General features: G+C 44.7%; 1 protein-coding gene across 2 annotated transcripts; it reads right to left on the bottom strand.

Moving 5' to 3' along the window:
• Positions 1-787: 787 nt before the first annotated feature.
• Positions 788-24,255, bottom strand: flvcr2b (FLVCR choline and putative heme transporter 2b; the record flags this gene model as incomplete). Of its 2 annotated transcripts, none has more annotated exons than XM_079753214.1 (10): positions 788-2,830; positions 6,218-6,273; positions 7,717-7,828; positions 7,995-8,100; positions 9,473-9,583; positions 10,897-11,000; positions 11,693-11,760; positions 13,287-13,427; positions 16,789-16,930; positions 23,094-24,255. In XM_079753214.1, 10 exons carry the CDS (start codon positions 23,571-23,573, stop codon positions 2,744-2,746), a joined length of 1,407 nt encoding a protein of 468 aa, XP_079609340.1. In that variant the 3' UTR covers positions 788-2,743. The 2 variants fall into 2 exon arrangements, with proteins under 2 accessions (XP_079609340.1, XP_079609339.1); XM_079753213.1 differs by lacking the exon at positions 23,094-24,255 and adding an exon at positions 19,039-19,692.
• Between the last annotated feature and the right edge of the window lie 1,870 nt (positions 24,256-26,125).

Genomic DNA, 26,125 nt, shown 5'->3' with positions numbered 1-26,125 from the left:
CGTTACTGAAAAAATAACGGCGTTACCTAACGCCGTTCTTTTAAACGGCGTTATTAGTAACACTGGTCATCTCATCTGATCTCATCAAGCTGTCGGTTTTGAAGTTGCTGCAGGTAGCTTGCAGCCCTTCATGTACACTTTATTTTAGCAACTTTATCCGCTTTAAAACCTACCTTTATTTGCTTTCAAAATCATTAATAAGAGTTTGAAATGGCTCTAGTTCCCATAGGACTACTGCTGTACGTAAACACAAAATAAGCATGTCTTATAGGCAGATATGTAGGCTGCATGAGTTAACCACATATTTGTATTTCTTCATTGAGGAATTTCCACTGTAGACTAATGTTAGTGTTTTGTAGTATGCAAAGGAGTCAAGCTGTTGGCCTATGCTTTAACAATCTCATAGTCATAGGCCACATGGATACCAACTGCATTAGTCTATAAGCAAACGACAATTATTCTTATATACAACTCTACTGACCACAGGTTTTAATGTCTAATTGGCCTTCATATCTTTAATATGCTTAATGCTAGCGTTTATCCTAGTTAAAACTTTGAGCCATTGAGGCCCCTGTAAAACTGGATTGCAACAGTATCACCGTGTGGTCAGAACACGTAATTGCGTAATTGCATATATTTTTTTAGACGTTTGATATACGAGCAATATAAAAGTTTATTGCAAATTTAATGATGTCGTTGAGTTCGCTTTTTCTTGATTCAAAGCCGACTTTTCGGTCATAAACAGGTAATTAACCAGTTTGATTAACAATGCCATCACTATTTTGGAACAAACGTTTACTTATAGGTTACTTTATCAAAAAGAGGAGCTCAAAGTATTTAACAACAAAGTGCTATTCATGAACAAACCAAATGTAATCCAATCTGCTGATGAAAAGATACAGAGAACAAGGCATGTGTGGTTCAATTGTGCACACACTATTTAGATGAGCTGCACTCATACAAACGTAGGTCTACGTGCGGCAGCCATTGTTGTGTTAAATACGGATTACTATTAACTACATTTTGATACGATGGTATTGTATGTTATATATTCAACACTTACAAATTATTTTCATCCCAGTTCAACATATTCAAAGGCATGTTTCCAAAGATGTGACATGGTTTGGAAGACTCATAGACTTCGAAGTAGACAGCTATGATTGAAGATACAGCTAAGCATATTTTTCGTATTTCACATACATGTGTTGCTCTTTTAAGGCATTTTTAAAATGTAAAAACATACAAACCACAATAATAGCAGATTATTCTTCACAACAAATTAGTCTTTTTCTCTCACAAAAATAATAAAATAACTGTTAAGTCATTAAGAAATACCTACACAATTTCATTTCTGCTGTACATGTTTTCCCAATATCTCAACAATCAAATTTGAACACATTTTAAAGTGATAGAAGTTACGTATAGAAAGAAATTGAATTGTACTCTAATACATACAAAAAATATTTAGGCACTGTCATTATCCAGAGTGCAATGATTTTGAATGCTGTGGTTGAGATTCCATACCAAACATACCACGTACAAAAAAGATTAACAAACTATGTGTGCAGCAATGTTAATTAGAAACCTTTGATATAGGTATAAATTAATAATGTTTAACACTTTTTGAATTCATTCATCTTAATTTACTTTCATTCTGTTTGATCATAAAATGATCGTGTGTGTGTGTGTGTGTGTGTGTGTTATTAACACTTGAATTCCCTCAAAATGGTTGCTGAAGGTGTGCCAGTCATAGAGTCAGGATCCTGTCAAGTAACAACAATGTTATTTTTTCATCAATAGTAGTTAATAAAAATATACTAATATAGCCTTTGATGGGCATTTTCTTTACAAAAGTGTTCTTCCTGCATATTCCCAAATGTTATGTTGATATTCTATAAATATACATTGAAAGAACTGTACTGGTAACCGTGTGTCATTTTATCCAACTAACATCCATGACTGGTCATTTCGGTGAGTGACCGTTCAGCTGCACATACACACACAAACCACCAGGTGGCAGTCTAAGGACGGGTGTTTTAAAGCTTTTGAGGAGGATATTGCATTCAAACTACACGGAATACTCAAGGACATTTAATAATCAACCAACCCTGATATTAAAAATACATTACTCTTATATTACCTAGTTATTATTTGAAGACTGACAATGCCACTGATATTGTAAACCCAAAGAGCAAAATACAGCACAAACAGTGTGGAACGACAATAAAAACAGCAGATGTGTAAAAAAGTTGAACAACCACTTAGAATCCACATAGAAATACCAACTTAAAATGCTGGTCGGTTTGTCACACTGTGTACCAATAGTTTGCTCAGACGTATCTCCATATCCTAACGTAGGTAACACGTCCGTGATCGTACGAAAATACAACGCAGCAACGTGAATCATCGATGGAAGAGGAGAAAGGAAGAGTTGGTGGGATGGGAAGGGCATCCAACAGGCAGGTGTTTGTGCGCGTGTGTGTGTGTGTGTGTGTGTGTGTGTGCAGGGTGCTGATTACCAGTAGCGTGATGGGAGTGGGGGTGAGGGCGGGGTTGGGTGGTGTTAATTGTCGGTGCCTCAGCCGTGACCTACCTTCGCTCGTCCGCGGGTCGCACTAGGATTTGGGTTGATTTTAGTTTTCGTAGAACCCAACAAGTGATTGCTTGGTTTTGGAAGTGAGAGGAAGGGGGGCGGTGAGGGGTGGGGGTGGGGGCGGTCGTGATGGCGGTTGATTGGTCAATCTCAAGAAGGAGGCGGGACGCTCTGCGGCTGGATCATTGGGGTGACGGCCCTGCACTCCTTGCCCGGGTCGTTCATCGCTGCTTCGGCCTTAAAATACACAGCTGGTGGTCAAAACTCAGACCCCGGAAACTCTGACCTCCACTTGGGGGCCTATGGGGTGGGGGTCATGCAGGAACGAGGCTCCACAGAAAGACAAGTCCACCCGGGCCCCATGATGGGGTCATGCAGGACCGATAATCAACAGAGACACACGAGCCAGCCGGGGCCCTACATATAGAGTCATGCAGGAACGAGGCTACACAGAGACAAACGAGCCAACCCATATGCAAATGTTTGTAGTGTGTTTTCTTTCTGCAATTCAAATGATTATCATATTGTTTGAAAGCGGAATAGCGGAAGTGACTTGACTAATTGTTTGTCTATTAATAAGATGTTATGGAAACGTATGTTCTTTGTATTTTCTTTACAGACTTTTTGCATATGGGAGGCGTAAGTGTAATTATATGTGATGATCTCACCACGGATATATAGCATTTGAAAAGGTAATTGATGTTTTTTTGGATTCATTAGTTCTCATTAGCAATGCATAATAATTAGTGGTTATTAGTGACATTAGCCAATAAGGGTCTCTCAAAAAGGTGAATATGGTGAGACTGGAGCATGCATCATATCACTGTATCAAGTTAGCCGAATGATCATAAACCAATTCAACGCATTCGGAATTCAACGTAATCCCCTCTATCGCGAACACAAACATCCGCCGAAAGTTTGGAACCACAAACATGTGTTTTTTGCTTTATTTGTTTGTTTACCATCCTTCCACAAAGTCATGTGAACTCTCAGGTTTTGAGCGACTCGGTAGAAGATCAGAATCAAAGTTCTGATTAATTCGTGTTTCCTTCCTACTAAGTAATTCAAACACGTTAGTGTTTGTCGAACTGCCACAACATAATCAGCTACACTGGTGCCACGTCACACATCATCACCGTGACAACCTCTTGTCTTGCTTGGCCGCGGTCAAACACACCAATAATCCACAATCACTCTAAATCCCAGTGTGTGTGTGTGTGTGTGTGTGTGTGTGATCGATTATGGCTAGACACATGAACACACGTTTTTGGACTTGACCCATCAGACTAATCTTATCTCCAAAAGCCAAACAACGGGGCTGCGCCAGCACGGGGTCAAAGTTCAGGTTGACGTGTAGAGAACAGAGAGTTGGCTTCCCGCTTGCGTGGGCGTACCTACTTATCTGAGTAAACAAGAACAGTTCTGACTACGACTATCCCTCTTTTCCTCTTTCAAAGCCTATTTTCCACAAACCACAAAGCATTCAAAAGCTAACACCCCTGCCCTGCTCATGAGCAAGGCAATGACCCTTCGTTCCCGTTTGCAGTGCTGTATGAATTTCTCCCACAGGGATTAATGAAATAAATCTTCTACTCCTCCCTTAACTCCGTTCCAAGCAAAGCACAGTGCGCTCGGCTGACCCAGTGAGGGGCTGAGCGTTCCACGGGGGCACGGTGTAATTTTGACATATGGCTGTCGTAACGTTACGTAAACAGTGCAGAGATAGCTGAAATATTTGCTTTTATGATCAGCAGGAACGGTTAGGGCTCAGGAGACCCTCAGAATTGGACCTCTTGGAAAGGTCTCCGACGTCGAAGTCCGGGAGATTTGTTTTACGTATATAAATGTTTCATAAATAGTACAAAGTTCTGCTGGTGTCTCAGAATATCCTTCTTCAAGCACGAGCGAACAGACATCCCTTGATAAATCAAACAATCAATCAGGAGGGAGTGAATGAGACGGTCAGAGTGCTCATGTCAAGTTGTTTTTTCCTCGTGCCAGGGTAGCCCTCCCTTCTTAAATCAACACAACGTGTCTCTGCTTGCCTGCTATTCTAGTATCGCAACCGCTGTTTACTGTACCTACCGGCTATCGGTAGTATATTATCAGACCGTTGTTTATTATTGTTAAAAAATTACTTATTTTAAAGTGTGAGGCAGTGTGCGTTGTGGAATATGTTCTTGCTCAACGCGAGTAAGCTTTACTGTTGGACATTGCAGATTTTCCCTGTTAGATCTTTTCTGTTAAACCTCCTGGAATCCAATAGAACCCTGTGACTTGGCAGCCGTCGTAACGATTAATATCTTTAAAAGATCAGCCGGGGTTTTCTAAGGCCAACCATAAGTGTCAGGCCACAGATAAAGCGATTAGCCTACGGTCTCATGCTCATGGTTGCAGTACAAGCCAATGTTGGAAATGAAGGACGCTTGCACATCAGATTATGGGTCTTCACTTTTTGTACTCGCCAGGTTAACAATATGACAGGATCAAGAATAAATTCACACAGAGCTCCTTCTGCAAAGTTAACAACACATATTCTCCTAGGAGGGGGTTCATTATTTCATTAGAAACAAACGAGGGGAAACTATCTGGGCATTCAAATACCTAACAAAGCGGTCAAAAGGCTGCTGTGGTACACGGTAACTATACTGTTCTTTGTGGATGAACACAGGAGTTCAATAACTCTTTGTTTAGCAACAAAAGAAAAGTCCAGAACAGGTGGGGGAACATTTAGAAAAATAACCAAATGATAATCTTCCTCGTGGCACTCCTGTGAAGTAGTAGTGACATCACACAAGGTGACAACTGTCAAATCATTATCAGCGAGTGGAATAACTCACATCACTTTGAACGGCCAGAAAGGTCATTAAAAATAGACAAGGCCAATGCGGTGTTCAGCACGAGCCCTTCATAGCAACACACACACACACACACACACACACACACACACACGTATGTATATTTTGTTATAGTTATAATCACGTGACTGTAAAGACTTTCAGCAGAGGAAGAATCAGAATGAGTACCAAAGCAGCATACGGCAGCTAGCCTGCTGTTATATCGAGTACTGCTAACACAAGGCACTACTGCTAACACAAAGCAATAACACGAAGCACTACTGCTAACACAAAGCATTAACGCACAGCACGACTCTACACTGCTCTCCACTGCTCTGATCAAGTTTACAGAACCATACAAAAATTGTTGGCCTACAGAACCAATCACTGCTCCGATCTTTGCTTTCTTCCAGCTTCATTTCTAAAACTGCTTTGCGTGCTATTTGAGGAGAGCAGGAGAACTCTCTACAGCCCGGGATTATAATCCTCCAGTTTGATACTCAATCAGGTCAACATGCTTTGGGGAAATCTTTAGCAATGGGAATTGTCAAGTTTCATTGATGAAAATATCCACATATTTAAAAAGTTCCACCGTGTACTGGTGAGTTTTTCTTTTGGTATTTGTAGTGCAAATATTGTCTAAATAAGGTTGTATTTTAATGGTATCTAATTGAGTAGCATCAGGATAAGTAGCTTCTGGATTAAACCAAACCCACCCATTAATTAAGTCACCCATAGGACTTAATTACAGCACATGCATCGGTTAATGACGGATCCAAACACTTACTGCTATTTTGACCAGCTTGTTAGCTTTTTGTCGACGAAGATCCGATTTGATCAGAGCTGTGGGAACGAAACAGACACACTTTGAAGTTAGATGAATGACAAGTGAATGTGAGTTACTGTATTAGAACCACAGTCTTTAACCCAGTTTCTTTGCGTATAAACATAAAATGTGAAACACATAGATTCGTTTTTTGTCAAGCTATTACAAATATGAATAATGATTTATCATGGATTATGTACAATTTTTAATTAATATAATTCTGATTATATAATTTGATCAATCGTCTTTTTTTAACAACAATGTAAAAATATAAAACAGTGAAAGTACTGTAGACCGCCAGCAGGTGGCTCTCAAGCGCAGCGAGACTACACAGAAAGTTGGCACCGTAGCATTCCTCCATCAACGCTTCATTATAAACAATGCATTATTGTTGACAAGGACAAAACTTTCTGCCTCCTCCGAGGCAATTTTGTGTACCGATCAAGAACAACCTTTGTTCCAGAAAAGTTTTCCAAGGTAACCGATACATAACTCCTCTATGGGCTCAGAGTTATTCCTTTAGGGTTAAAGCTAGGAAATCATTTCTCGATGGTGTCCAGACTAAGTGAAAGGGCTCTGCTTTTATACCCCAGGACAAAGATGGCAATGTGAATCTGGGCACAAAGTGTTGCATTAGCAGTGGGTGTCTCTGAATAAGTTAGGCATGGAAGAAGGAGGTCTCTGTCTGGTCTGATCTCTTGAGAGGAGAATCATTGTCGCCGTCTCTTGCCCTCTTGTTGCCTAGCCAAGTTATGTATTGCTCATAGAGTGTTAAATGGACCATGAAATGTAAGCTACCTAACCTTAATCCGTATTTAAGACAAATGTGTGACGGTGCCAAGTGGGGAACGGACGTGAAACCAGGTTGTAGTTTGAGTAAAGAAATGTTTTTATGTGTTATGGTTGAAAATGGTTCAAATCAAACGGCTGTTGACGTCTAAAGTCCAGATCCTCCTAATAATCTCAACGGGGCCTGGTGACAGGGCGGACCGGTGTGTCATTGTGCTGTTCATATCTCGTCGTAGCGCACACACGTGTGCGTCCTAGTCAGCGTTGAAGTATGAAGATGTCATTCTGGGATCAATAGTACGCTGCTGTGACCGTACGATCGATCAGCAGAACGTCTTTGAACCTCTGGAGTTAATCAGTAACCATGGTGGCCAAAGCCGCCTGAACAAACTGTTGGCAAACTCCTTTAAAGTATCCTCTTATGATCCATTGATTTTAATTCAGAGTATTTTAAAGGTACAATATGTAATAATTAGCAATTTCAAACTAGCTTCATTCCAATAAAAAATAATATTAAACCCTTTGCTCATCTGCCTCCCTCCCTTCTCTCCCCAAACCCCCCCGAAAAAAGAGAGGCTGACTCAGTAAACGTAACCAATTTCAAACAAGTGATTTAGCACACTGCACCTTTACAATGGTCACGAAACGCCCAAAACCGTTTGACCTCTCACCTGTCAGTACGGCGCCGATCAGCAGGAACACGCAGAGGAAGATGTTTCCGGCCAGCGTGCCGTAAGTGTCGATGATCTTCCCCTGGCATATTGTGAATATGATCCCGAACACCTGTCGGAACGAGGGGAAACAGTGAGTGGCACGCGCGCACACACACACACACACACACACACACACACACACACACACACACACACACACACACACACACACACACACACAGGCGTAGGCTGACAACTGGGCCGACAACTACAAAGATGGCAGCTGGGGCCGTCACCTGTGCAGAACAGTTGAGCAGCCCGGAGGAGGTGCCCTCTGACTCGGGGTAGGTCAGCTCCACGGCGAACTCAAAGCCCAGGGGGAGGTACCCCGTCATGAAGAACCTAGAAGAACACACGCAGGGACGGACCACACACACACACACACACACACACACACACACACACACACACACACACACACACACACACACACACACACACACACACACACACACACAGACAGACAGACACATACACATACATATAGACAAACACAGACAGACACACGCGCGCAGACACACACACACAGACACACACACACACACATGGTTTTTAATTGGTTGCTTATGCGGACGGGGAGTGGGGGAACTGAGTCAATTAAAATAAATTAAGAGCAGATTAGGGAAGAAACAAATCCCAGATGCAAGCAAGTACTTTCCTCTCTTAAGTCTTCCACAACAGGAAGGCTGCATATTGACATTGATATTTATACATAGAATGCATGTTTACCCGTTCTTCTGAGTGTAATAATGCAAACAGCCGATTGAAGAGTATACATGTGTACACAAACAGACACAGAATATTTAAAACTCAGTCCATCTGCTTGAGTGCGTGCATGTTGATACAAATGGGGTGTGCATGTCTGCAACACCTATGAAATAAAGTGACAGGTTGTTGTTGAAACATTCAATACATTTAAAACCTTCTTTCTGCACGATCCCCCTGTGGCCAACCACAACCAAACCCCCTTCATTTCAGGGCAAATTAGACAACACCAATCATTATGGTGTTGCTCCAATAACCACAACTATGGAATCACCTGCCCAGAGGTGAAGGTCTTATGGGTGCGCTGCTCTTGGCCTCGGCTATGTTTGCAATGGGCCTGAGGCTACCATCGATGTCTCTGGCCCAGTGTGTGCGTGTGTGGACACGGTGGACAAATAGCGCCACCGTATAGTAATACCCCGATGGCTGAACAAATAGAGAGGTGGCGGCTGGCCGTCTTAAACACACACGTAAGGAACCTTCTTGTGTGTGTGGAGAGAGAGAGAGAGAAGAGTACCCAGTTTTGAATCGGTTACACAAGTTTCCTTGCTGTGAGTGACCCACATTGACGACCGCACAAAACAACACGATGGGCCGCGATCGAGGATGTCTGAAATGTTGAGTCTGTTGCTAAATGTTTGCCAGTTGGGTATTTTACCGCCTTTTCTACATGCTGTTAAAAACAGATGAAACCCTCTCGTTTATAGCCCTGGAAAAGTTTTAAAAAAAAACACGGCAGTTGGTATGTGAACCCAAACACATGGTTTGGTGTGGACTGCCAGGAAACAACACATGTATTCTATATTCTGATTTGTAGACCTGCTGTGGTTTGGGTTGCCAGATCAAAAGGATTGAGACAGAAGGATTCATCGACTCTTATCTGATCTTCAACGGTGACACATCCAACATTTAAATAACAAGACAATCAAAGGCCTGGGGGAGGGGTTACCCGAGAGATCCGGCCGTGATGAAGACCACCCATAGGTGCCCCAGGCTAAGGGTTGAGGTGTATACGACCATCCCCACCAGAGACATGAAGTACACCACCAGGGTCGTCTGCCTGGGAGAACACACACACACACACACACACAGATAAGTGAAGAAACAAAAACATACACTGGGTCCATCTGGTTCCCAAGGTCTCACGGTTCGCTAGACATGTGTTTGTTTTACAATTTGGGTAAAAATTGGCAGTTTGAATAGGTCATCGAAGGTGTATCTATTTAAAATAAAATAAAACCTGTGTTGGGATCCGTCTGATGAAATCGGGAGCGATAATGAAATAGCTTAATTACATTTAAATAGATTTAGTCCATTCTCCACTAAACTACAACGCTTAATAGACTTTAAGAGACAGTACACTTCTGCTGCATCGCAATAAAAAAATAAACCAAAATCCATCCCTCATAAAATAATCGAGGTGGACAAATAGTATCACAATACGAAAAAGAAAAGCCAACATGTAGTCCCATATCCTAATCTACGATGAGATAAGATAGCACTTTATTGTTTCCAGTCAGGAAATTGCGATCAAGATTATTTCAATATAGTGTCCCATCTTTAATTCAGGCACACACGCCTGTGTGGATAACGCTGGGTGGTTGGGGGGGGCAGGGGGGACTGGGTTGAGACCCGGGGGGGGGGGGGGGGGGGGGGGGGGGGGGGGAGGCTGTCAGTGTCCCACCTGCGTCAACAGGCCCCACAGAGTCCCAAAAAGCCACCGCGACGAAGCAACAACCACGCTCCAAGCCCCAGACGCCTCACACAGCGCAGCGAGCACAACAACACATGCTCAGGGGCGGAGCCTGATGTGAAGGGAGGGCGGAGCCTGATGTGAAGGGAGGGCGGAGCCTGATGTGAAGTGAGGGAGGGCCTGATGTGAAGTGAGGGAGGGCCTGATGTGAAGGGAGGGCGGAGCCTGATGTGAAGTGAGGGAGGGCCTGATGTGAAGTGAGGGAGGGCCTGATGTGAAGGGAGGGCGGGGCCTCTGGTCTGGTTTCCTTCGTAAAAGGTAGCCTAACCGCGTTCTTTTAGGAAACCTTTTCACTGAAGACATCGCTTTTGTCTCAAAGTCATTTGGACACTGACAATGACAGGCATCCACCAAACCGCCCATTCCGACCAGGGATTTGTCTTTGTGCCTAAAGACGAAGTACATTTGGTATATCGTCGCGGTCGCAGTGTAAATCGTGCACATGTTGTGTATTCCCATTTAGTAATCTAGCCTTTAATCCAAAGCGAAATACAGTGACATCAACGAGCAGTTTGGACTCAGACATCTCCTGACATGCAGGCTGCTGGCAGGCTGCTGCATTACCCTGTCCCCTGTATAAGTACTTATTGTATTCATCAGTCTGCTGCTAGTCCTCTTACTTGTATGTCTTGGTTTTGTCCAACCAGATGCCACAGATCAGGGAGCCCACCATGCCGGCAATCACGATGGTAAGTCCGATCCTCCCAGCATTCACCTCTTCGCCCTGAACAAAGGTCACACAACAACCCACAGTTGTTAAAGGAGGACGTCAACAGGTGACATCGCCTTGCATGGTTGACTCTGCCGTCAGTGTGTCAATGTGTGTATTAACCAATGTAAGTCGCTTTGGATAAAAGCGTCTGCTAAATGCCCTAATTGTAATTGTAATTGTCATCATTCACTCCATTATTCTGTGGGTGCGCTTGTAAAACCCAGTTGACAGGTAAAACAGGGCGATTGCAGATGTAAACTTGGGGGAGGTGCATGGGTGGGTCAATTATTAGGTATCTTTCTAGGAGAACAACCTTTCAAACCTCACATACAAGGGGGGAGACACACTTTTCTCGATCCGCTAGTCCATATTGTGGCAACAGGTGACATTCAACTTGAAAGTCAAAGAATCGAAGTAGGTTTGGGCCAAATAACTATATCAATACTGGCGGAAACAATGTCTAAGTCTGTAGCATGGCGACTGGCCAAAAATAATTTGAATAATTTGACAGCAGGCTGCTCTTCTTCAAAGTGTTTTTAATCCTACACGACTCGGACGTCAATGAGGGGCAGGTTGGGGTTCAGGGCCTCTTGCTTAGGGAAGCCTATGGGCAGACTGCGGACAGGGGTTAGAACTCACAACCCTGCAGCGGGGAGTCGACCACCCAAACCACCACTATTAGACCCCCCAAGGGCAGGACTTACGGGGTAGTGTATGATGATCATACGGTTGAGGAGGGTGCCGACTGCGTAGAAACAGCCAACGTTCAGTCCTGAGAGAGAGAGAGAGAGAGAGAGAGAGAGAGAGAGAGAGAGAGAGAGAGAATGGGAGAGGGAGAATGAGATAATGTCATGGTGTTTAGAAAAGATAGACATAATACCAGTTACAAACTGTCTGACGGCTTGAGGATTCTTGGCAAGAGGAAAGTATGCAATACCCTGACCAGCTATCCTCCATGAACCCAAAAAAAAGTATGAAAAGAAGTCTGCATATTTGGACAGGAATTTGCCAGGCCTGTCATTCTAGTTTATTCATAACGCGATTAGCAGTTGGTAATAATTAAACCAGTGGTTGGTGGTAACAAAGTGCTATTTACTGAATATTGAATAATTTCTATATTTGTACTCAGTACTTCAAACAACGGGCAGATTTTATTTCAATGCTGTTTTAGTTTGGCTGCTGAACGTTCCATTAATCAAAACCAGTGGTCTCCATGGAGACATGGTAAAAATACCCCCCGCCTTTCTTTTCTGACCAATCACACACAATGTTCAAATTGCTGTCATCTGCCATGGACTCTCGTTTGTTTATTTACTCCGATCATTCTGTTCCCACATCCTCGCCAAGCTCATCGGCCAGGTCACATCTCATCTCGTTAATTTTTTTACACAAAGTATTGTGACCTCTTTAGATGGGAGACAGACTAGTTAGTAAAACGACAAATAACTAATGAGCGTTATCGCTAGATGCGTTTTCAGCATCTCATCCTTTAGCTGACCTTTTACAACTGGCAACCAAATCTATAAAATAAATACACCATCAGCTGAAAAGCGCTGATATAAATCTCTCAATCTAATCTCTCAATAACTCAATAAATTCCCTGTAAATACCGCCATAACTACATCACCATTGGGTGGAGTCGGCTTAAAGACACTCAATCAATCAAAACGTGGGCGTAGGTTTTGAGATATCAAAAGTCCACGAAGATCTACCAGGAAGAGGAGTACAAGGGGGGGGGGGGGGTTCAGAAGGGAGTAGAGATGTTCCGATACCATTTTTTCCTTCCCGATATCGATTCCTGAACTTGAGAATCGGCCGAAACCGAGTATATACCGATACAGCATCTAGCATTGTAACTCCTGATAGCACTTGTTCTTATTTAAGGGTTCTCTTATAATGACAGCAATGTATAGTCGATCCACTTACTTTTGACCATCTTTTTTTCAGAACTAGACATTTTACATTTCTAATCTATAATTATATTAATTCATTTGTATTCTTGTAGTTAAGCGTGAGCATCTATGTGTTTCTGACCCGGTAGCTCAAACTCACGTAGGTCGGAGATGACGCGTTTCCCGTTCCACCTTTCCACCCCCGACCGTTAACGAACACAGAATAACACTGTAGTGTTGTGATGTTCTTTGCCTGCATTGTAGAGAAGTCGCGTGATGCATCGGACCGGCGCATGGACTAATGTACTCGCGAGTCATTTCCGACACTTGTATCAACGTCAGAACAGCTGTAGAAGGGGAAGGAGCCGTCCCAACGACGGAACGCTGCTCTGGGCCATGTCCGTACCGTAGGTGACGACGAGCAGCATGAAGGGCCGGTTCCGCACCAGGCGGAGGATGGAGGCCAGGTAGGAGTACTGCTCCGGGGGGAGGCTGCGGGCCCGGGCCTGGGCCTGGGTCGGGGGCAGCTCCGGACGCTCCTGGAACACTGTGGAGAGAACCGGAACGTTGTTGGAATGCTACACGTGTTGAAGGAATTCATTAAAAACAAGACCCATATATATGTAGTCACATAAGATAAATAAAAGTAGCATGTTATTACTTTCCCTTTCTTTGTTTAGTTATAAATATATATATATAGACAACTCCCGTAGAAATCGGCAGGCACTTCCACTCGGAAGTCTGCCTCAAAGCATCAGGAATAAACCCAGTACAATGCATCACATCATCATGGAGGACCTGTGATTTCTTAGAGCAGAGCGGCTTTTCTTATACTTCCCTTTTTATGGAACAGGAAAAGGTCAGCAGGGGGGAGGGGAAGGAAAGGGAGGCGAGGGAGGACGAGGTATTTGTACATTCCTGGTGTTTATTTTTGTTTGAAGTGACCGCCATTATTGTTTGATCTTCAAACTCTTAAATCTATCTTTCCCATGCCAGCGAGTTTGAACTGAATGACACCAAACTAGGCGGGGACGGTCCGAGCAGATGTTTTTCCTTTCAAATCAACAGTTTGAAAGACAGGACATCCAATCCAATCCTGGACCAGGTCTTACACGACCCCCACCCCCACCCTGGGGTGCTGACTTTTGGGGACATAACATTCTGATTGCTGCCCCCCCTACATCCAACCCCCTACTGAGACAGACAACACAGGGTCCAAAATATCACTTAAAAAGAGAAGGTCTGTTGTGTTCGCAGAAGTACTTTGGGTATTAACAAAGCACTTCTGTTTTTGCTGTTATAAGTACTAAACTGGTGCTTAGTTTGGTGTGGCTTAAATATCATGGACAGTGTGTACGCCAGCTGACATTCTCTGAGTTAGCTGAATAAAATGACAAGAACCACATACACAGGGAGAAGAAATATGGAGGTTTTTGAACAAAGAGTTTGACCAAGCAATATCTGAAACGTGACAGTCATGGATATCCCTCTTATCAGGAGATCCACACTCTCTGTCGCCTCTCACCGCTAAGCTTGTGCAACTAAAAGGGGCGTCGCTTCCCCCGAAACCCCGCCCTCTCTCCCTCTCACTGTTAAACCCATGTTACTAAAAGGGGTGTCGCTGCCTCCGAAGACCCGCCCTCTCTCTCACCACTAAACCCATGAAGCTGAAAGGGGCGTCGCTCCCTCCAAAGTCCCGCCCTCTCTCTGGCCGGAACCACACATCTGGAGTGACCCCTTCCTTGAGTTCAGTCATGTGATCGTCCTAAAGTCCCTCGGGCCCCCTGCAGGAGGAGACGGAGCTCGCGTCCCCCCCCCCGTGGAGCCGATGAGACATGTTCTGGCCCCGGGGCCCCGAACCACCCACAGCAAGACTGTTCCCAGGGGCCGTGACTCAGGGGGGCCCCAGATGGCCCCGCCAGCAGGGCAACCTTCACACATTTGGCATCCGATGATGTGTACATGAGGGGGAGAAGTTGGTTTGAGTGTGTGTGTGTGTGTGTGTGTGTGTGTGTGTGTGTGTGTGTGTGTGTGTGTGTGTGCGTGCGTGCGTGCGTGCGTGCGTGTGTGTGTGTGTGTGTGTGTGTGTGTGTGTGTGTGTGTGTAGGTGGGTGTGTGTGTGTGTGTGTGTGTGTTGGCTGAGTCACGGACAATGGACGCTTCACACCACTGACCAACTGGTACGTGTTGTTCACTTTCTCACACACACAGACACACACACACACACACACACACACACACACACACACACACACACACACACAAGTAAACCTTTGCATTTACACAAAAGACTTGTGCTGTAGGACATTCGTAACACTCACAGTTGTCTCAAGTGAAGCGAATCCGTCTCGTGTATTAAAAGGGTCCACGCTTCAAACAGGGGAGGAAGCTGTGTTCAAATCGTGGGTCAAATGGCAGGGGGGTCATCGCGTCAACACCGTCAAACATTGCTGTGCTTGGCATTCACATGGAATGCCCCGACCAGTCAACCTTTTGTCCCCCGCCCCCCCCCCCCTACCCCCCTCCGGGAACCAGAGAGACTTAAAGGTTTGGAGCCAGCCAGACACGCACCAACAAATGTCACACATGGCGGACACAAAGTAAGAAGTCTCAACTGAATTAAGCATTTACTCATCTTTGAGAAGTTCTCAAACGCTGATTTTGAATACAGTTGTGTTTAAAGGTTGAATTTCTACAAAAATGACGGAGGTTCATGACCTCAAAGCTGGCTCCTGGCATGGAGCCTTGCTTCCACCAAGACAATGACAGTGTTTCTACCATCTCGTCGGGTTCTGCCCGCGATCCGGCTGAGATCCCCCTCTCTAATCAGGCCTAGGCTACCCCTGCGATGGGGGTTTCCGTACCCATCAGCCTGGCTGTCCCTAGGCCTACCTCCAGGCCTTTAAACATGTACATACCGTACTGCATGAGTGTACGCATGAACTGAAAGTAACGCTCTTGTCGTTGTGAACCTGTGTCTCGTGACTTTGAGACATACATTACAAAAGGAACAAGTCAGAAAAGCCTAAAGCAGGCTGGGGTGAGTTTTTGTGAATGCAGCGTGGAAGAGAGGAGACTATACTAGTGGTCGGTTGGAGTGAGGAGAATGGTGAATTAACAGCAGACAGAGATAAATTAGACATAGAAGGGGGGCGGTGGAGTCCCTTGTAAAACCCATTTCCTTCCGCATGAGTAACTTCCTCCATGACCACGTGTCTTCTCACACCGCAACCCGAAAGTGTCTTGAATGGAAAGCTTGTGATCTTTACTCCAGTGCAATATCTTTGCGATCCAAAAGTCCAAGATAAGGGAGGGGGCCTTGTCACACTGTTTGGGAAAGACTCATTTTGATAGTTGTGATCTTTACAACGATCATTATCGTTGCACATAAAATGTCCACGATAAGGGAGTGGGCCTTGTTTGAGTTGTGCACCGGAAAACTCATTTTGTTAGTGAAGATCTTTACACCTGATTATTAAATTTGCACTTCAAATGATGAAGATAAGGGAGATAAGGGAGCTGATGAGGGTGTTGAGTTGTTCACAAAAAAAACATTTTGTTAGAGGATCTTCACTGTACTTTATCTTTGGGATTCAAAAGTCAAAGATAAGGAAAGGGGTCAGCGATGAGTTGTGTACACAAAATGTTTTGGTGTAATGCAGTTTGGTGGACAAACTTTATTTTGTGAATCAAAGTTGAATTCCTCCACGATGACATTTGGTCCGGTTTCTCCATCACCATGACACTGACCGACAGATACTTCTTTGCAAACATTTCTAGTGCGGTGTGTTGACATGTCGACATTCACCCAGGACAACAGAGACGTTGAGGTGTTTCTCACGCGGACGTTACATCCGCCGCTCCTCATCAAAAAACACAAAACACACGAAAACAGACGAGTGTCTCACCAATGATGACCAGGATGAAGAGGAAGGTGGCCACACCGGCCGTGATGTAGAACATGTTGCGGATGTGCCCGGCCAGCTCGTCCATGTTCTCCACGTTGGGAACCAGGATGGGCGGCAGCAGGAACCCGATGGCGATGCCCAGCTGGGGAACAGAAGGAATGTAAGCTTTAGCGCAAGTTCTACCAGGAGGACCCATCTCACGAGCGCCAGTTTGCCAATCACCAATCAACTGCCTACACCTGCTTTATAAAGTCTAGTCTAACACCGTTCGATGCTCCCCCTTCCACTCCACCACCACCAGGTCTGCCCCGGTCTACCGGTCCAGGGGAAGGCTCCGCCCCTGTTAGTCCTGGCAGGATATGCCGAGTCCACACGTTGTCCTGGATACGTGACGGGGCTCACGCCAAAGCCTTATCATGCAAAGACATTCGCTCTTATGATATCATTCGAAATAAATCTTTATTCGCATTTCTTGGTGAATGAGTCTTTATGGGAGAACAACAGCTGCAGGGTTAATCGCTGGCTGACGAACCAACTAATTCCTGAGATTTTTTGTATTGCCATGAAGGGTTGTTGTTCAAGGTCAACTCCACGAGGTCGGACCACGGGATTTACCCTCTTTGTGTCGCTTGGGTCGCAGCCCAGTGCCTACTCTGGCAATCTTGAGGATTTTCATGGAAATTAATGTTTGCTAGGTTGCTATCGCTCGCCGAATGAGGGAAACAATGGTGACGGAGCCTGTGGCCCACTGATGGAAGCTCTTCTATTTGCTGTATTATGAATTCTAGGAACTGGCTGATGGCGACCCTATTTGTATTTCTGGAAAGAATTATCGCTTATCGTCAAAGAGAACGAAACGGAAATCTTTGAGATTGCCACTTTGAGATAGAACCGAATAAACTTTGATGAATGAATGAATGGTGGAACCTTAGTGGGATCTCACAGTCTCAATAATAAAGTGATGGAAAACAGGATCTTAAAAAGTAACTATTCAACAGCCCAGAATTGGTATCCAAATTAGAGTATTGGCTAAAGAAACGAGCAACAAAGGACGTAGAGAGGAAATGAAAATCTCACAGCTACCAGATATATTGCCAAGAAAATGTCAGAAACATTTCAAAGCAAAGGTCCTTGGATAGTGGCTAGGCCTCGGGAGTGGATGGTGATTGGTCAGACACTTGGCTGCGTACCACGAAAGGAAAAATAAACTCCACCCTTTGAACGACTTGAAGGCAAAGAAGACAATTAAAAAATGAGTCTTGAGATTGCAATGGATTTCATGGAACATACTTTTCTGAGGCTTAATTCACAACATTCTAATTGTGTGATTAAGGGTTATCAATGGGATGCATTGATAACCCTTAATAATGCGATAAAGGGTTACTGTGCATTTATAACCCTTAATTATGTTATTAGGGAGGGACCCTCCTCAGGAGCTTAAAGCAGCTGACAGAATGCAGAATGCTATCAGACAGTAGAACACTATATGCATGTCATATACTTTTGACTAATAACTTTGAAAGAGCAGAAGTTCAGAATATCTGCATTTAAATTTGACCAGCTATATTTAGTACATTTATTTATTGAAGTCTTAACAAATTAACTATTAGTCAACATTTGTTTATGCAGTAATAAGCATTATTATATAGCATTGGATAGGATAGCATAGGGGTAAGGGTTTGAGTTAAATAATAAATAATAAATAATTGAAAACCAACAGAAATTAACACAATTAGGAAACATTGCATTAACTAACGTTAAGTAATGGTTATTTAGTGCACCCTAATTGTAAAATTGTAACCAATTTATTATATTATGCAAACCAAGAACCGAAAACACAGCACTCAAAGTTACCATACACACATTAACCACCACTAACCAGTCACTGAGCAACGGAGAAGAAAGCAATGCACAACCCAACGTTTGACTCAACAATAGTGGCATTGCTTAGCTTGATAAAACCGATTCAGCGCAGGTATGAGGAGGACTGCCCGGGCCATAACCTGATGCCGACTCTCACGCTAAGCCAATAATAGTCACACCTTCCCCCCAGCACCCGAGCCCAGGAAGGTCCGAACACAAAAAACAAAGCCCCATTCACACATCCATACACACTAGCTTTCCCTAGCGGTACGCGCTACCTCAAAACGAGAGAAAAACACAGCAGGACTAAAAGAGGCACAGAAGATCAGAAAGAAGTCAGCGCGGTAAGGTACCCCATTGCCGGGGGGAGTCGCCCCTCTGACAAACCTGGTTCCCCAGCACCCCGACGGAGCAGGCGGTGGACACTTCCCTGTGCCCGAACCACACGGATGCCAGGTACGAGGGGATGCCCAGCACGAACACTGTGGCCACCGAGCACACGAACTGGCCGAAGAAGGTGACGGCGAACAGCTCGGGCCCCACGCTGCCGATCTTCACCCAGGCGCCGATGCAGTTGAAGGCGGCGCCCACCAGCACCACGTCGCGGACGCCGCGGCGGTCCAGCAGCCACAGCACGGGCAGGATGAGGGGGATGTAGGTCAGCAGGTAGATCATGGACAGCCAGTCGACCGCAAGGGGGTCCACGCCGTAGAAGCGCGTGAAGATGTTGCTGACGATCCCGTACTGCAGCCACATGAAGGCGTTGCTCGCCGACACGGCGCTGAAGAGGACCAGCATGACCCAGCGGCGGTGGTACACCTTCGTCTCGGCGGCCCCCGGGGCCGGCCGGAGCTGGGCGTCTCCCTCCACCAGGTCCAACCGGGAGCTGGTGGAGAGGGACTTGCCTAAGGGCCCGGGGCTCCACACGATGGAGGCGAGGCCCGGGGCCGCATTCATCACGGCCGGACCCCCGGTCCAGTCTTCCCCGTGGGGCTCCGAGGGGTCCGCACAGCTGCGCTGGCTGTCTCCGTTCTGGGGCATTCCGAGGCCACGGTGTTGGCTGAGAGAACGAGCGGTGTGATCTCCGGCTGTACCCGGCGGACTCTAACTCCCTTAACCGTCTGTCGAGTCCCAAGAATAAAATACTAAAATAGACACAGGCAAATGATTTGCTATGCTAAAATAAAATTGGTTTAACACGATTAACCATCTGATGTTTAACGAGGAGATGCTTCACTCTGACCAGTCCAAGAGGGACAGCTGCGACGACTCTGCTGTGCAATGTTGTCTCTGTAGACAACATTGCTGTTTATGTATCGCACAGACCACATTAACCCATTCCCACCCTATTACATGCGTCCACTTTGATGCACGTGCATCTGTATTTATCCTTAACAGCATAGTGTTGCTGAGCCCTTAGCCCCCATCAATTCAACATGAACACACTCGCATCGCGGGCCCCGCAGGCAGAGCAGAAATGTTGACCTATAATTGCTCTGGGAACTCTCGCTAACTGTCCAAATATATAACTAATCGTTGTAAGCATGTTCATAGGAGCTTAATACCTAAAAGTATCTGTAAACAAACACTTGGGTCAGCACTTTGAATCATTTGTGTCCTGCATTGGGACGTTTACGTGACAACCTAGAAGCCGCCAAGTGCTCAGTTATGTCCTTGCTCCAGCGATTAGAAGGATGTTTCTCTCTGGACTGCGGCTCAGTGGCTCAACCTGCGAGTGCGTGACCATGAAGGCAGTACGCATTGAAGCAGCCCGCGCTAGGGTTCTCCTCAACTGCCCCGAGCCCTGGTAGCACACCCTCCTCCCCCCTCCACCCCCACTGACCAGTCCTACATCACCTCCACACCGATCCACCAGTTGGTTCCTGGGCGCTGCCCCCTGGCATTGAAACTGGTAACGCTGGTATCTGATTTAATAAAAGTCATGGTCTCAACAGGATGCAGCCCAGCCAGACGTGCTGATGCGCGGAGAATCCATTTGTAGTTACTGCCTGATATTCAGGCAGTAAACCAGCCTGCCGACAGGAGCCTAGGCTGAACTATGATGACATCTTGGCTAGGGTCTAAAGACCATATAGACCTTGCATTTCCTCACAATCGCCTAATAGTGCTCCTTTAAACAACATTCAGGTCAAGTTGAAGTGGCTCCTTTTCGCTAATATTTAACAGCACACTGACCTGAAGCAGTCAGGTCAGTGTCAATTTTCCAGGGATAAGGCTAAATATGAAAAAGTCGGTTAATGGTAAACTGTTAAGCAATGACCATAATATATCACCGGGGATAAGGGCATCACAACTAAAAGAAACAGAAGCCGAGAAAGTCTAACCACCCATGAATGATACACCAATATCATCTACATTGAGTTGGGAAAATACTTGGGAAAATACAAGTGGGTTGTGCGTGTGGTTATTCTGGATTTGTTTTTGCATTCTTGCAAACGCACGTCTGTGTGTGTGTGTGTGTGTGTGTGTGTGTGTGTGTGTGTGTGTGTGTGTGTGTGTGTGTGTGTGTGTGTGTGTGTGTGTGTGTGTGTGTGTGTGGTGATTTTCATACTCCTTACTTGATAACGAGTTGAAACCAAGTAAGTAAGGTTGGAACCAAGCAAATCCAACAGGATCTGTCGATGTGCATGGAGACGTTGATGTGCACACATGGCCTTCAGTGAGGGCTTCTATCAAGAGCAGAGGGTCTGATAACATCCACAATGGGAGCCACTACCAAAGAATAAAAGTGTTGCCCAATATCAGCTTCTGCTAAAAAAAAATAGAGTTCACTGCAGAGCAGCTTGTTGTTTAATTTACCTTTTTGTTACATTTCCATACCCAATGCTGAAACTATAAGGGTATAACATAAATGAAAGCTGGTCCACATTATTTCACAGTTGAAATCACTGTCACTACGCTCCCATCTGTCCGCTGATGCACATACTGCTAATGAGTGTTAAAGCCTATAGTATAGGAAGTCCTAAAATGTACTATTACCACAGAACACAGGAAATTACCTCATCATCTCCCACCGCCCCTTCCTGTGGGGAAGGATATTTGTATGAAAAAGGCATCCCTTTTTTCAATAGCCCCGGTGTCATTGAATTTTCATTCAATACATCTAAAATAGAAGACGCACTAATGCCCATTACCAGGGGCGTCACTAGGTTTTAAGGACAGGGGGGGCTTAGCCCCCAGGAGATGCACAGAATGTGAGCGAACGTTTAATTTCACAAACAGCTAACAAAAACTGAGAAATAACAACCTAGGTTGCAGGGAAAACGTGGACTGGATTGCAGTGATGTGGGCGTGCTCTATATGAACAAGTGGAATGGACTCGATAACGACGCACTGACTCTGACTCTCTACCGCTTCCATAAGGGAAACTAAGATTTATGATCACATTTAAGTTAATAATAACTGGTTATATGATTATTTATCTAAACTCAAATTCTCGCCACATTATATTGAATTTGTCAGCACTTTTTTGTAAAAAAAAAAAAAAAAAAAAAAATATTTATAAATGAACATAAAATTATTTAGGGGGGCTTAAGAATATTTTAGGGGGGCTGAAGCCCCCCTAAAATAGGCCTAATGACGCCACTGCCCATTACAAAGAGGTGTATCTTATTTGTGCAGTGTTGTAATATCTGTTATTGATTAGGAGTCACTAGGTCACATGACATGGGAGCTTTTAAAAAATATCGATGCATCTTCCATAAAAAGATTTGTAAAGAATATTTATGTAAATATTTCTAATATTTATGTAAAACAAATTGATAGTACAATAGCAAAAACACTTGTTCTACATGAGACCGATTTGTTAAAAAATATATAGATAAAAATTGTCCCAAATATAAGCCACAAGTCCCTACGAAGTTATCGAAATAAAACAGGAAATCTCGTCAAAACAACAGTAGTTTATGGACAGTCCCTAAGAGGAACCCCTGGGGTTCAAATTGATCGCCTTCGGAGGTGAGCTAACTGGATCCAGAGTGAATGTCTGTCGTGTATCCCCAAAAAAAAAAGATTTCAACGCACTACTAAACTTATTGATTTGAAATGGATGCTTTATTACCAATTGCGAACACACTAACCGTGAGGAGAACAGATAGTAGTCAGCTCCTCTGCAGACGTAGCCAGAGGGTATTATTAGGTCATTATTAGGGAACACCATCACGGCAACGCTGAGATGGAAACTTTCATAACATTAAACGAGAGAACGGGGTGGCGTTGACGTGCGTAATTACGCGACTTGTTCTGCATCGCCAGAGCATCGCAAGAGATGTCCAAACGTTTGACCTGCCAGTGAACTACACCCTTGCATTCATTCATTCACTCACCTACTCAATTTTAAGCAATCGGTGATGAAGTAACAAGTTATATTAACAACAAGTTGTTAATATTTCACTTAAAAAACACACTTTTCTCCTCCATACCTGATTGCCGAACACTCCAATAGAACAGGCGGTCGACACCTCCTCGGAGCCGAACCACACGGACGCGATGGTTGACGGCATGCCCAGGATGAAAACCTGCGCGCACGAGCAGCAGAACTGCCCGAGGAAGGTGACGGCGAAGAGGTCCGGCCGCACGCTCACCACCTTGATCCAGGTGCCCGCGCAGTTCAGCGCCGTGGCGACCAGCGCGACCACCCGGAGCCCCTTCTTATCCAGGAGCCAGGTGACCGGAAAGATGAAGGGGATGTAGGTCAGCATGTAGATCATGGACATCCAGTCGATGGTGAAGGCGCTCACGTCGTAGTAGCGCATGAAGATGTTGCTGATGATGCCGTATTGGATCCATTGGTACGAGTTGCACAGCGAGTAGGAGCTGAACAGCAGCACGATGAACCAGCGCTTCACGTACAGCCGGGTCGGCTGCAGCGGCGGCTCGGCGGGAGGCTCCTCGACGTCCATCCTGCCGGGTGTCCCTATGTCCCGGGTGTACCTATGTCCACATTGCTGCTTAAAGTTGATTTTTGGGGGGGGGGGGGGGGTTCTGAGTCACTGAATGTGACTGTTGTAATGCCCACTGGCGGGTCAGCCCGTTCAGGGTGTTTATATTGCCTACAGCTGTAGAGACTAAAGTTTGCCCGGTTTAAAATGACAACGCGTAAACATACTAAACCTAACACCAGAACAAAACACTATTAGGAGTCAACAGACTTGTTGAACGTAAACTCAACCTAACCAGCGCAACCGGTATGGAACTCAAACTCCCTAGGAGTAGAAGCAGAAGTCGTTTCACTCCAAGTTGAGCGTCTGTCTTTGCTTTTAGTGTGCTACTTACGTGCCCGCCTAGTACCAGCACTCACACGTGATCATAATCTCCTTGGGTCACTCTAAGGTCCATGCATGTAGTAGCAGCACTGGGTCCGTTCGACTAGATACAAGCCACTGTTGGGTCGGCACGTGGTACAAGTTCCCTACCCGGTGACACAGCTACTCGACAGTCAGCCAGTCGGTTCCAGGCCTTACCGCTTCAAGACGGAGCGCACGGAACGGGATGCTCCGAATTGGCGTTATCGGCGAGGGAGGGTGAGCACTCAGGACATAGGTGGCGGCGAGAGGGAGAGCGTAGTGGGATAGCTCTATTCGTTACGTGTTTCGGATATTAATTTCGTCCGATTCTTCGTCCAAGCTATATATTTATTCTGCCTGTCACGTTGTTGATGTTCTTGTCATGTTGCAATTTTCTTCGCCCTCGGACCGTAAACTGACGTACACGGCTGATACGAAGTAAGGAACTAGTGAACACGGAAATAGTGTTGGCGGTAGACCGGGATAACGCTACAATACAGGATCCTCTCTCGACCTAAACAAATTGCAGCAACGAAAAAGTTGCCTGCCATGGGAAAGGCGGGGTTTATTACCAAACTTCCCTCTTCTTTTCAATGAATAAAAAGTGTTTGTTGTCTTGCTTTTCGTGGCTGTTCGGATTATTATTTGAAAGTCAAGTTGGCATTATTTCAGAATGTTGTAGGTGATTTTCAGTGTTCTCTTATTTCAATTAAAGTAATTAGCACTAGGTCCAAAAGTCCTAAAACAAATGACACGTCAGATGACTTATTTGCTAAGTACAGGGACATCGCCTATTTGTAAAAATAAAAATCTAAAAAGGGAGGGAGGAGATCAAACAAACACTCACAAGTTTAAACGAAATGTTTTGGCCTCCATGTTTACAACTAATCCAGAGATCCGGAGAGAAATAATGAGGAAGAAACTCAAACGAACTATTTACATCAGAGACGAATCAGAGAACATATGTACTGTGAATGTTTTTTATACAAACATGCAAGTGAACGCCCCTGGCATAGGACGGGTTAAATGCAGATAATGTATTTTTCCCGTGGGGATTACCTGACAGTTACGGGGCTTATACTATTACTGCTACACTTCCCCGAGCTTCGAAAAGTGCCAATCCAGAGAACGTTTCAGAGAAGGCATCAACAAAACCAGTTGGCAACACTTATTTTCTGTTTATGGGTAAACAGTGCCACCTATCGACCAAATGCACTCAAAACAAGTCTACAGTTTACATAAACAATGAATCGATGAAGTCGTCTAGACTAGATATTAATATACTTGTTCAATGGATGTCATCGTTCGTATGCACTGTAGGCCTGTTTTGAGGCCAATTGTAAAATTAATTATATTAAAACTGATGGATTTTGTAGATAAACATAATTGAGAATTGTATCTCTATGTGGTGCAAGTTCCCTCTTGATATAAATAAATTATGTGTGAAATGGTGCGTTTTGAATATCATGCATTGAACAGACCACGCGGAACCATCTAAAGACACCACATTTAATAAATAGCTGTGCCTCTCATTTTTACAAATTAGCATGTATCACTTTTACAGAATATTTTACACAATGTAACGTGTTGTTTTTTTAACTGCTTTGGTTCACGAAAGCGAAATAGCTTTTGAGAAATACATTCCATACGTCTACAATCAAATATCCTGCACGTGTGAGGTTTCCCTGAGCAATAATCATAATCAATCAATCATTATCAGTAATCAATCAATAATCGATCAATCATAATCAATTAGTACATTCACAAAACAAAAACGTTAAAAACACAAAACTTTGCTTTCCTTCTTTGTCGGTTTGCGGTGCAATTCCCCGCTGTAGATTCGACATGCTCTATATGTTATTGATCATAGATGGCCTGAATCCAATAAATACTTGTGAATAGTGCCAAATGTCGCGCCAACTCCCCCCTTCCCAAACACGCAATAAAACACAAACAAAGAAAAAACAGTGCATAACCATGAAAGAATAACCATCATTATTCAATAATTCCAATATGACTTCCACTCTCCCCACTGTATAGTATCAGCCAATCACGCTCCAACTTTCACAAACAGGGGTCCCCCCCCACCAACCCCAGCCCAGCCCCCGCCCCCATCCCAAATGTTACGAAGGGGTCGCCATTTTGGGGCGCGACCCTCACGACTTCCA

Source organism: Pollachius pollachius, assembly GCF_949987615.1.
Source record: "Pollachius pollachius genome assembly, chromosome: 16".
NCBI classification, from domain to species: Eukaryota; Metazoa; Chordata; class Actinopteri; order Gadiformes; family Gadidae; genus Pollachius; species Pollachius pollachius.
The sequence above is the reverse complement of the archived record's forward strand: the minus strand, read 5'-3'. Positions and strand labels throughout refer to the sequence as shown.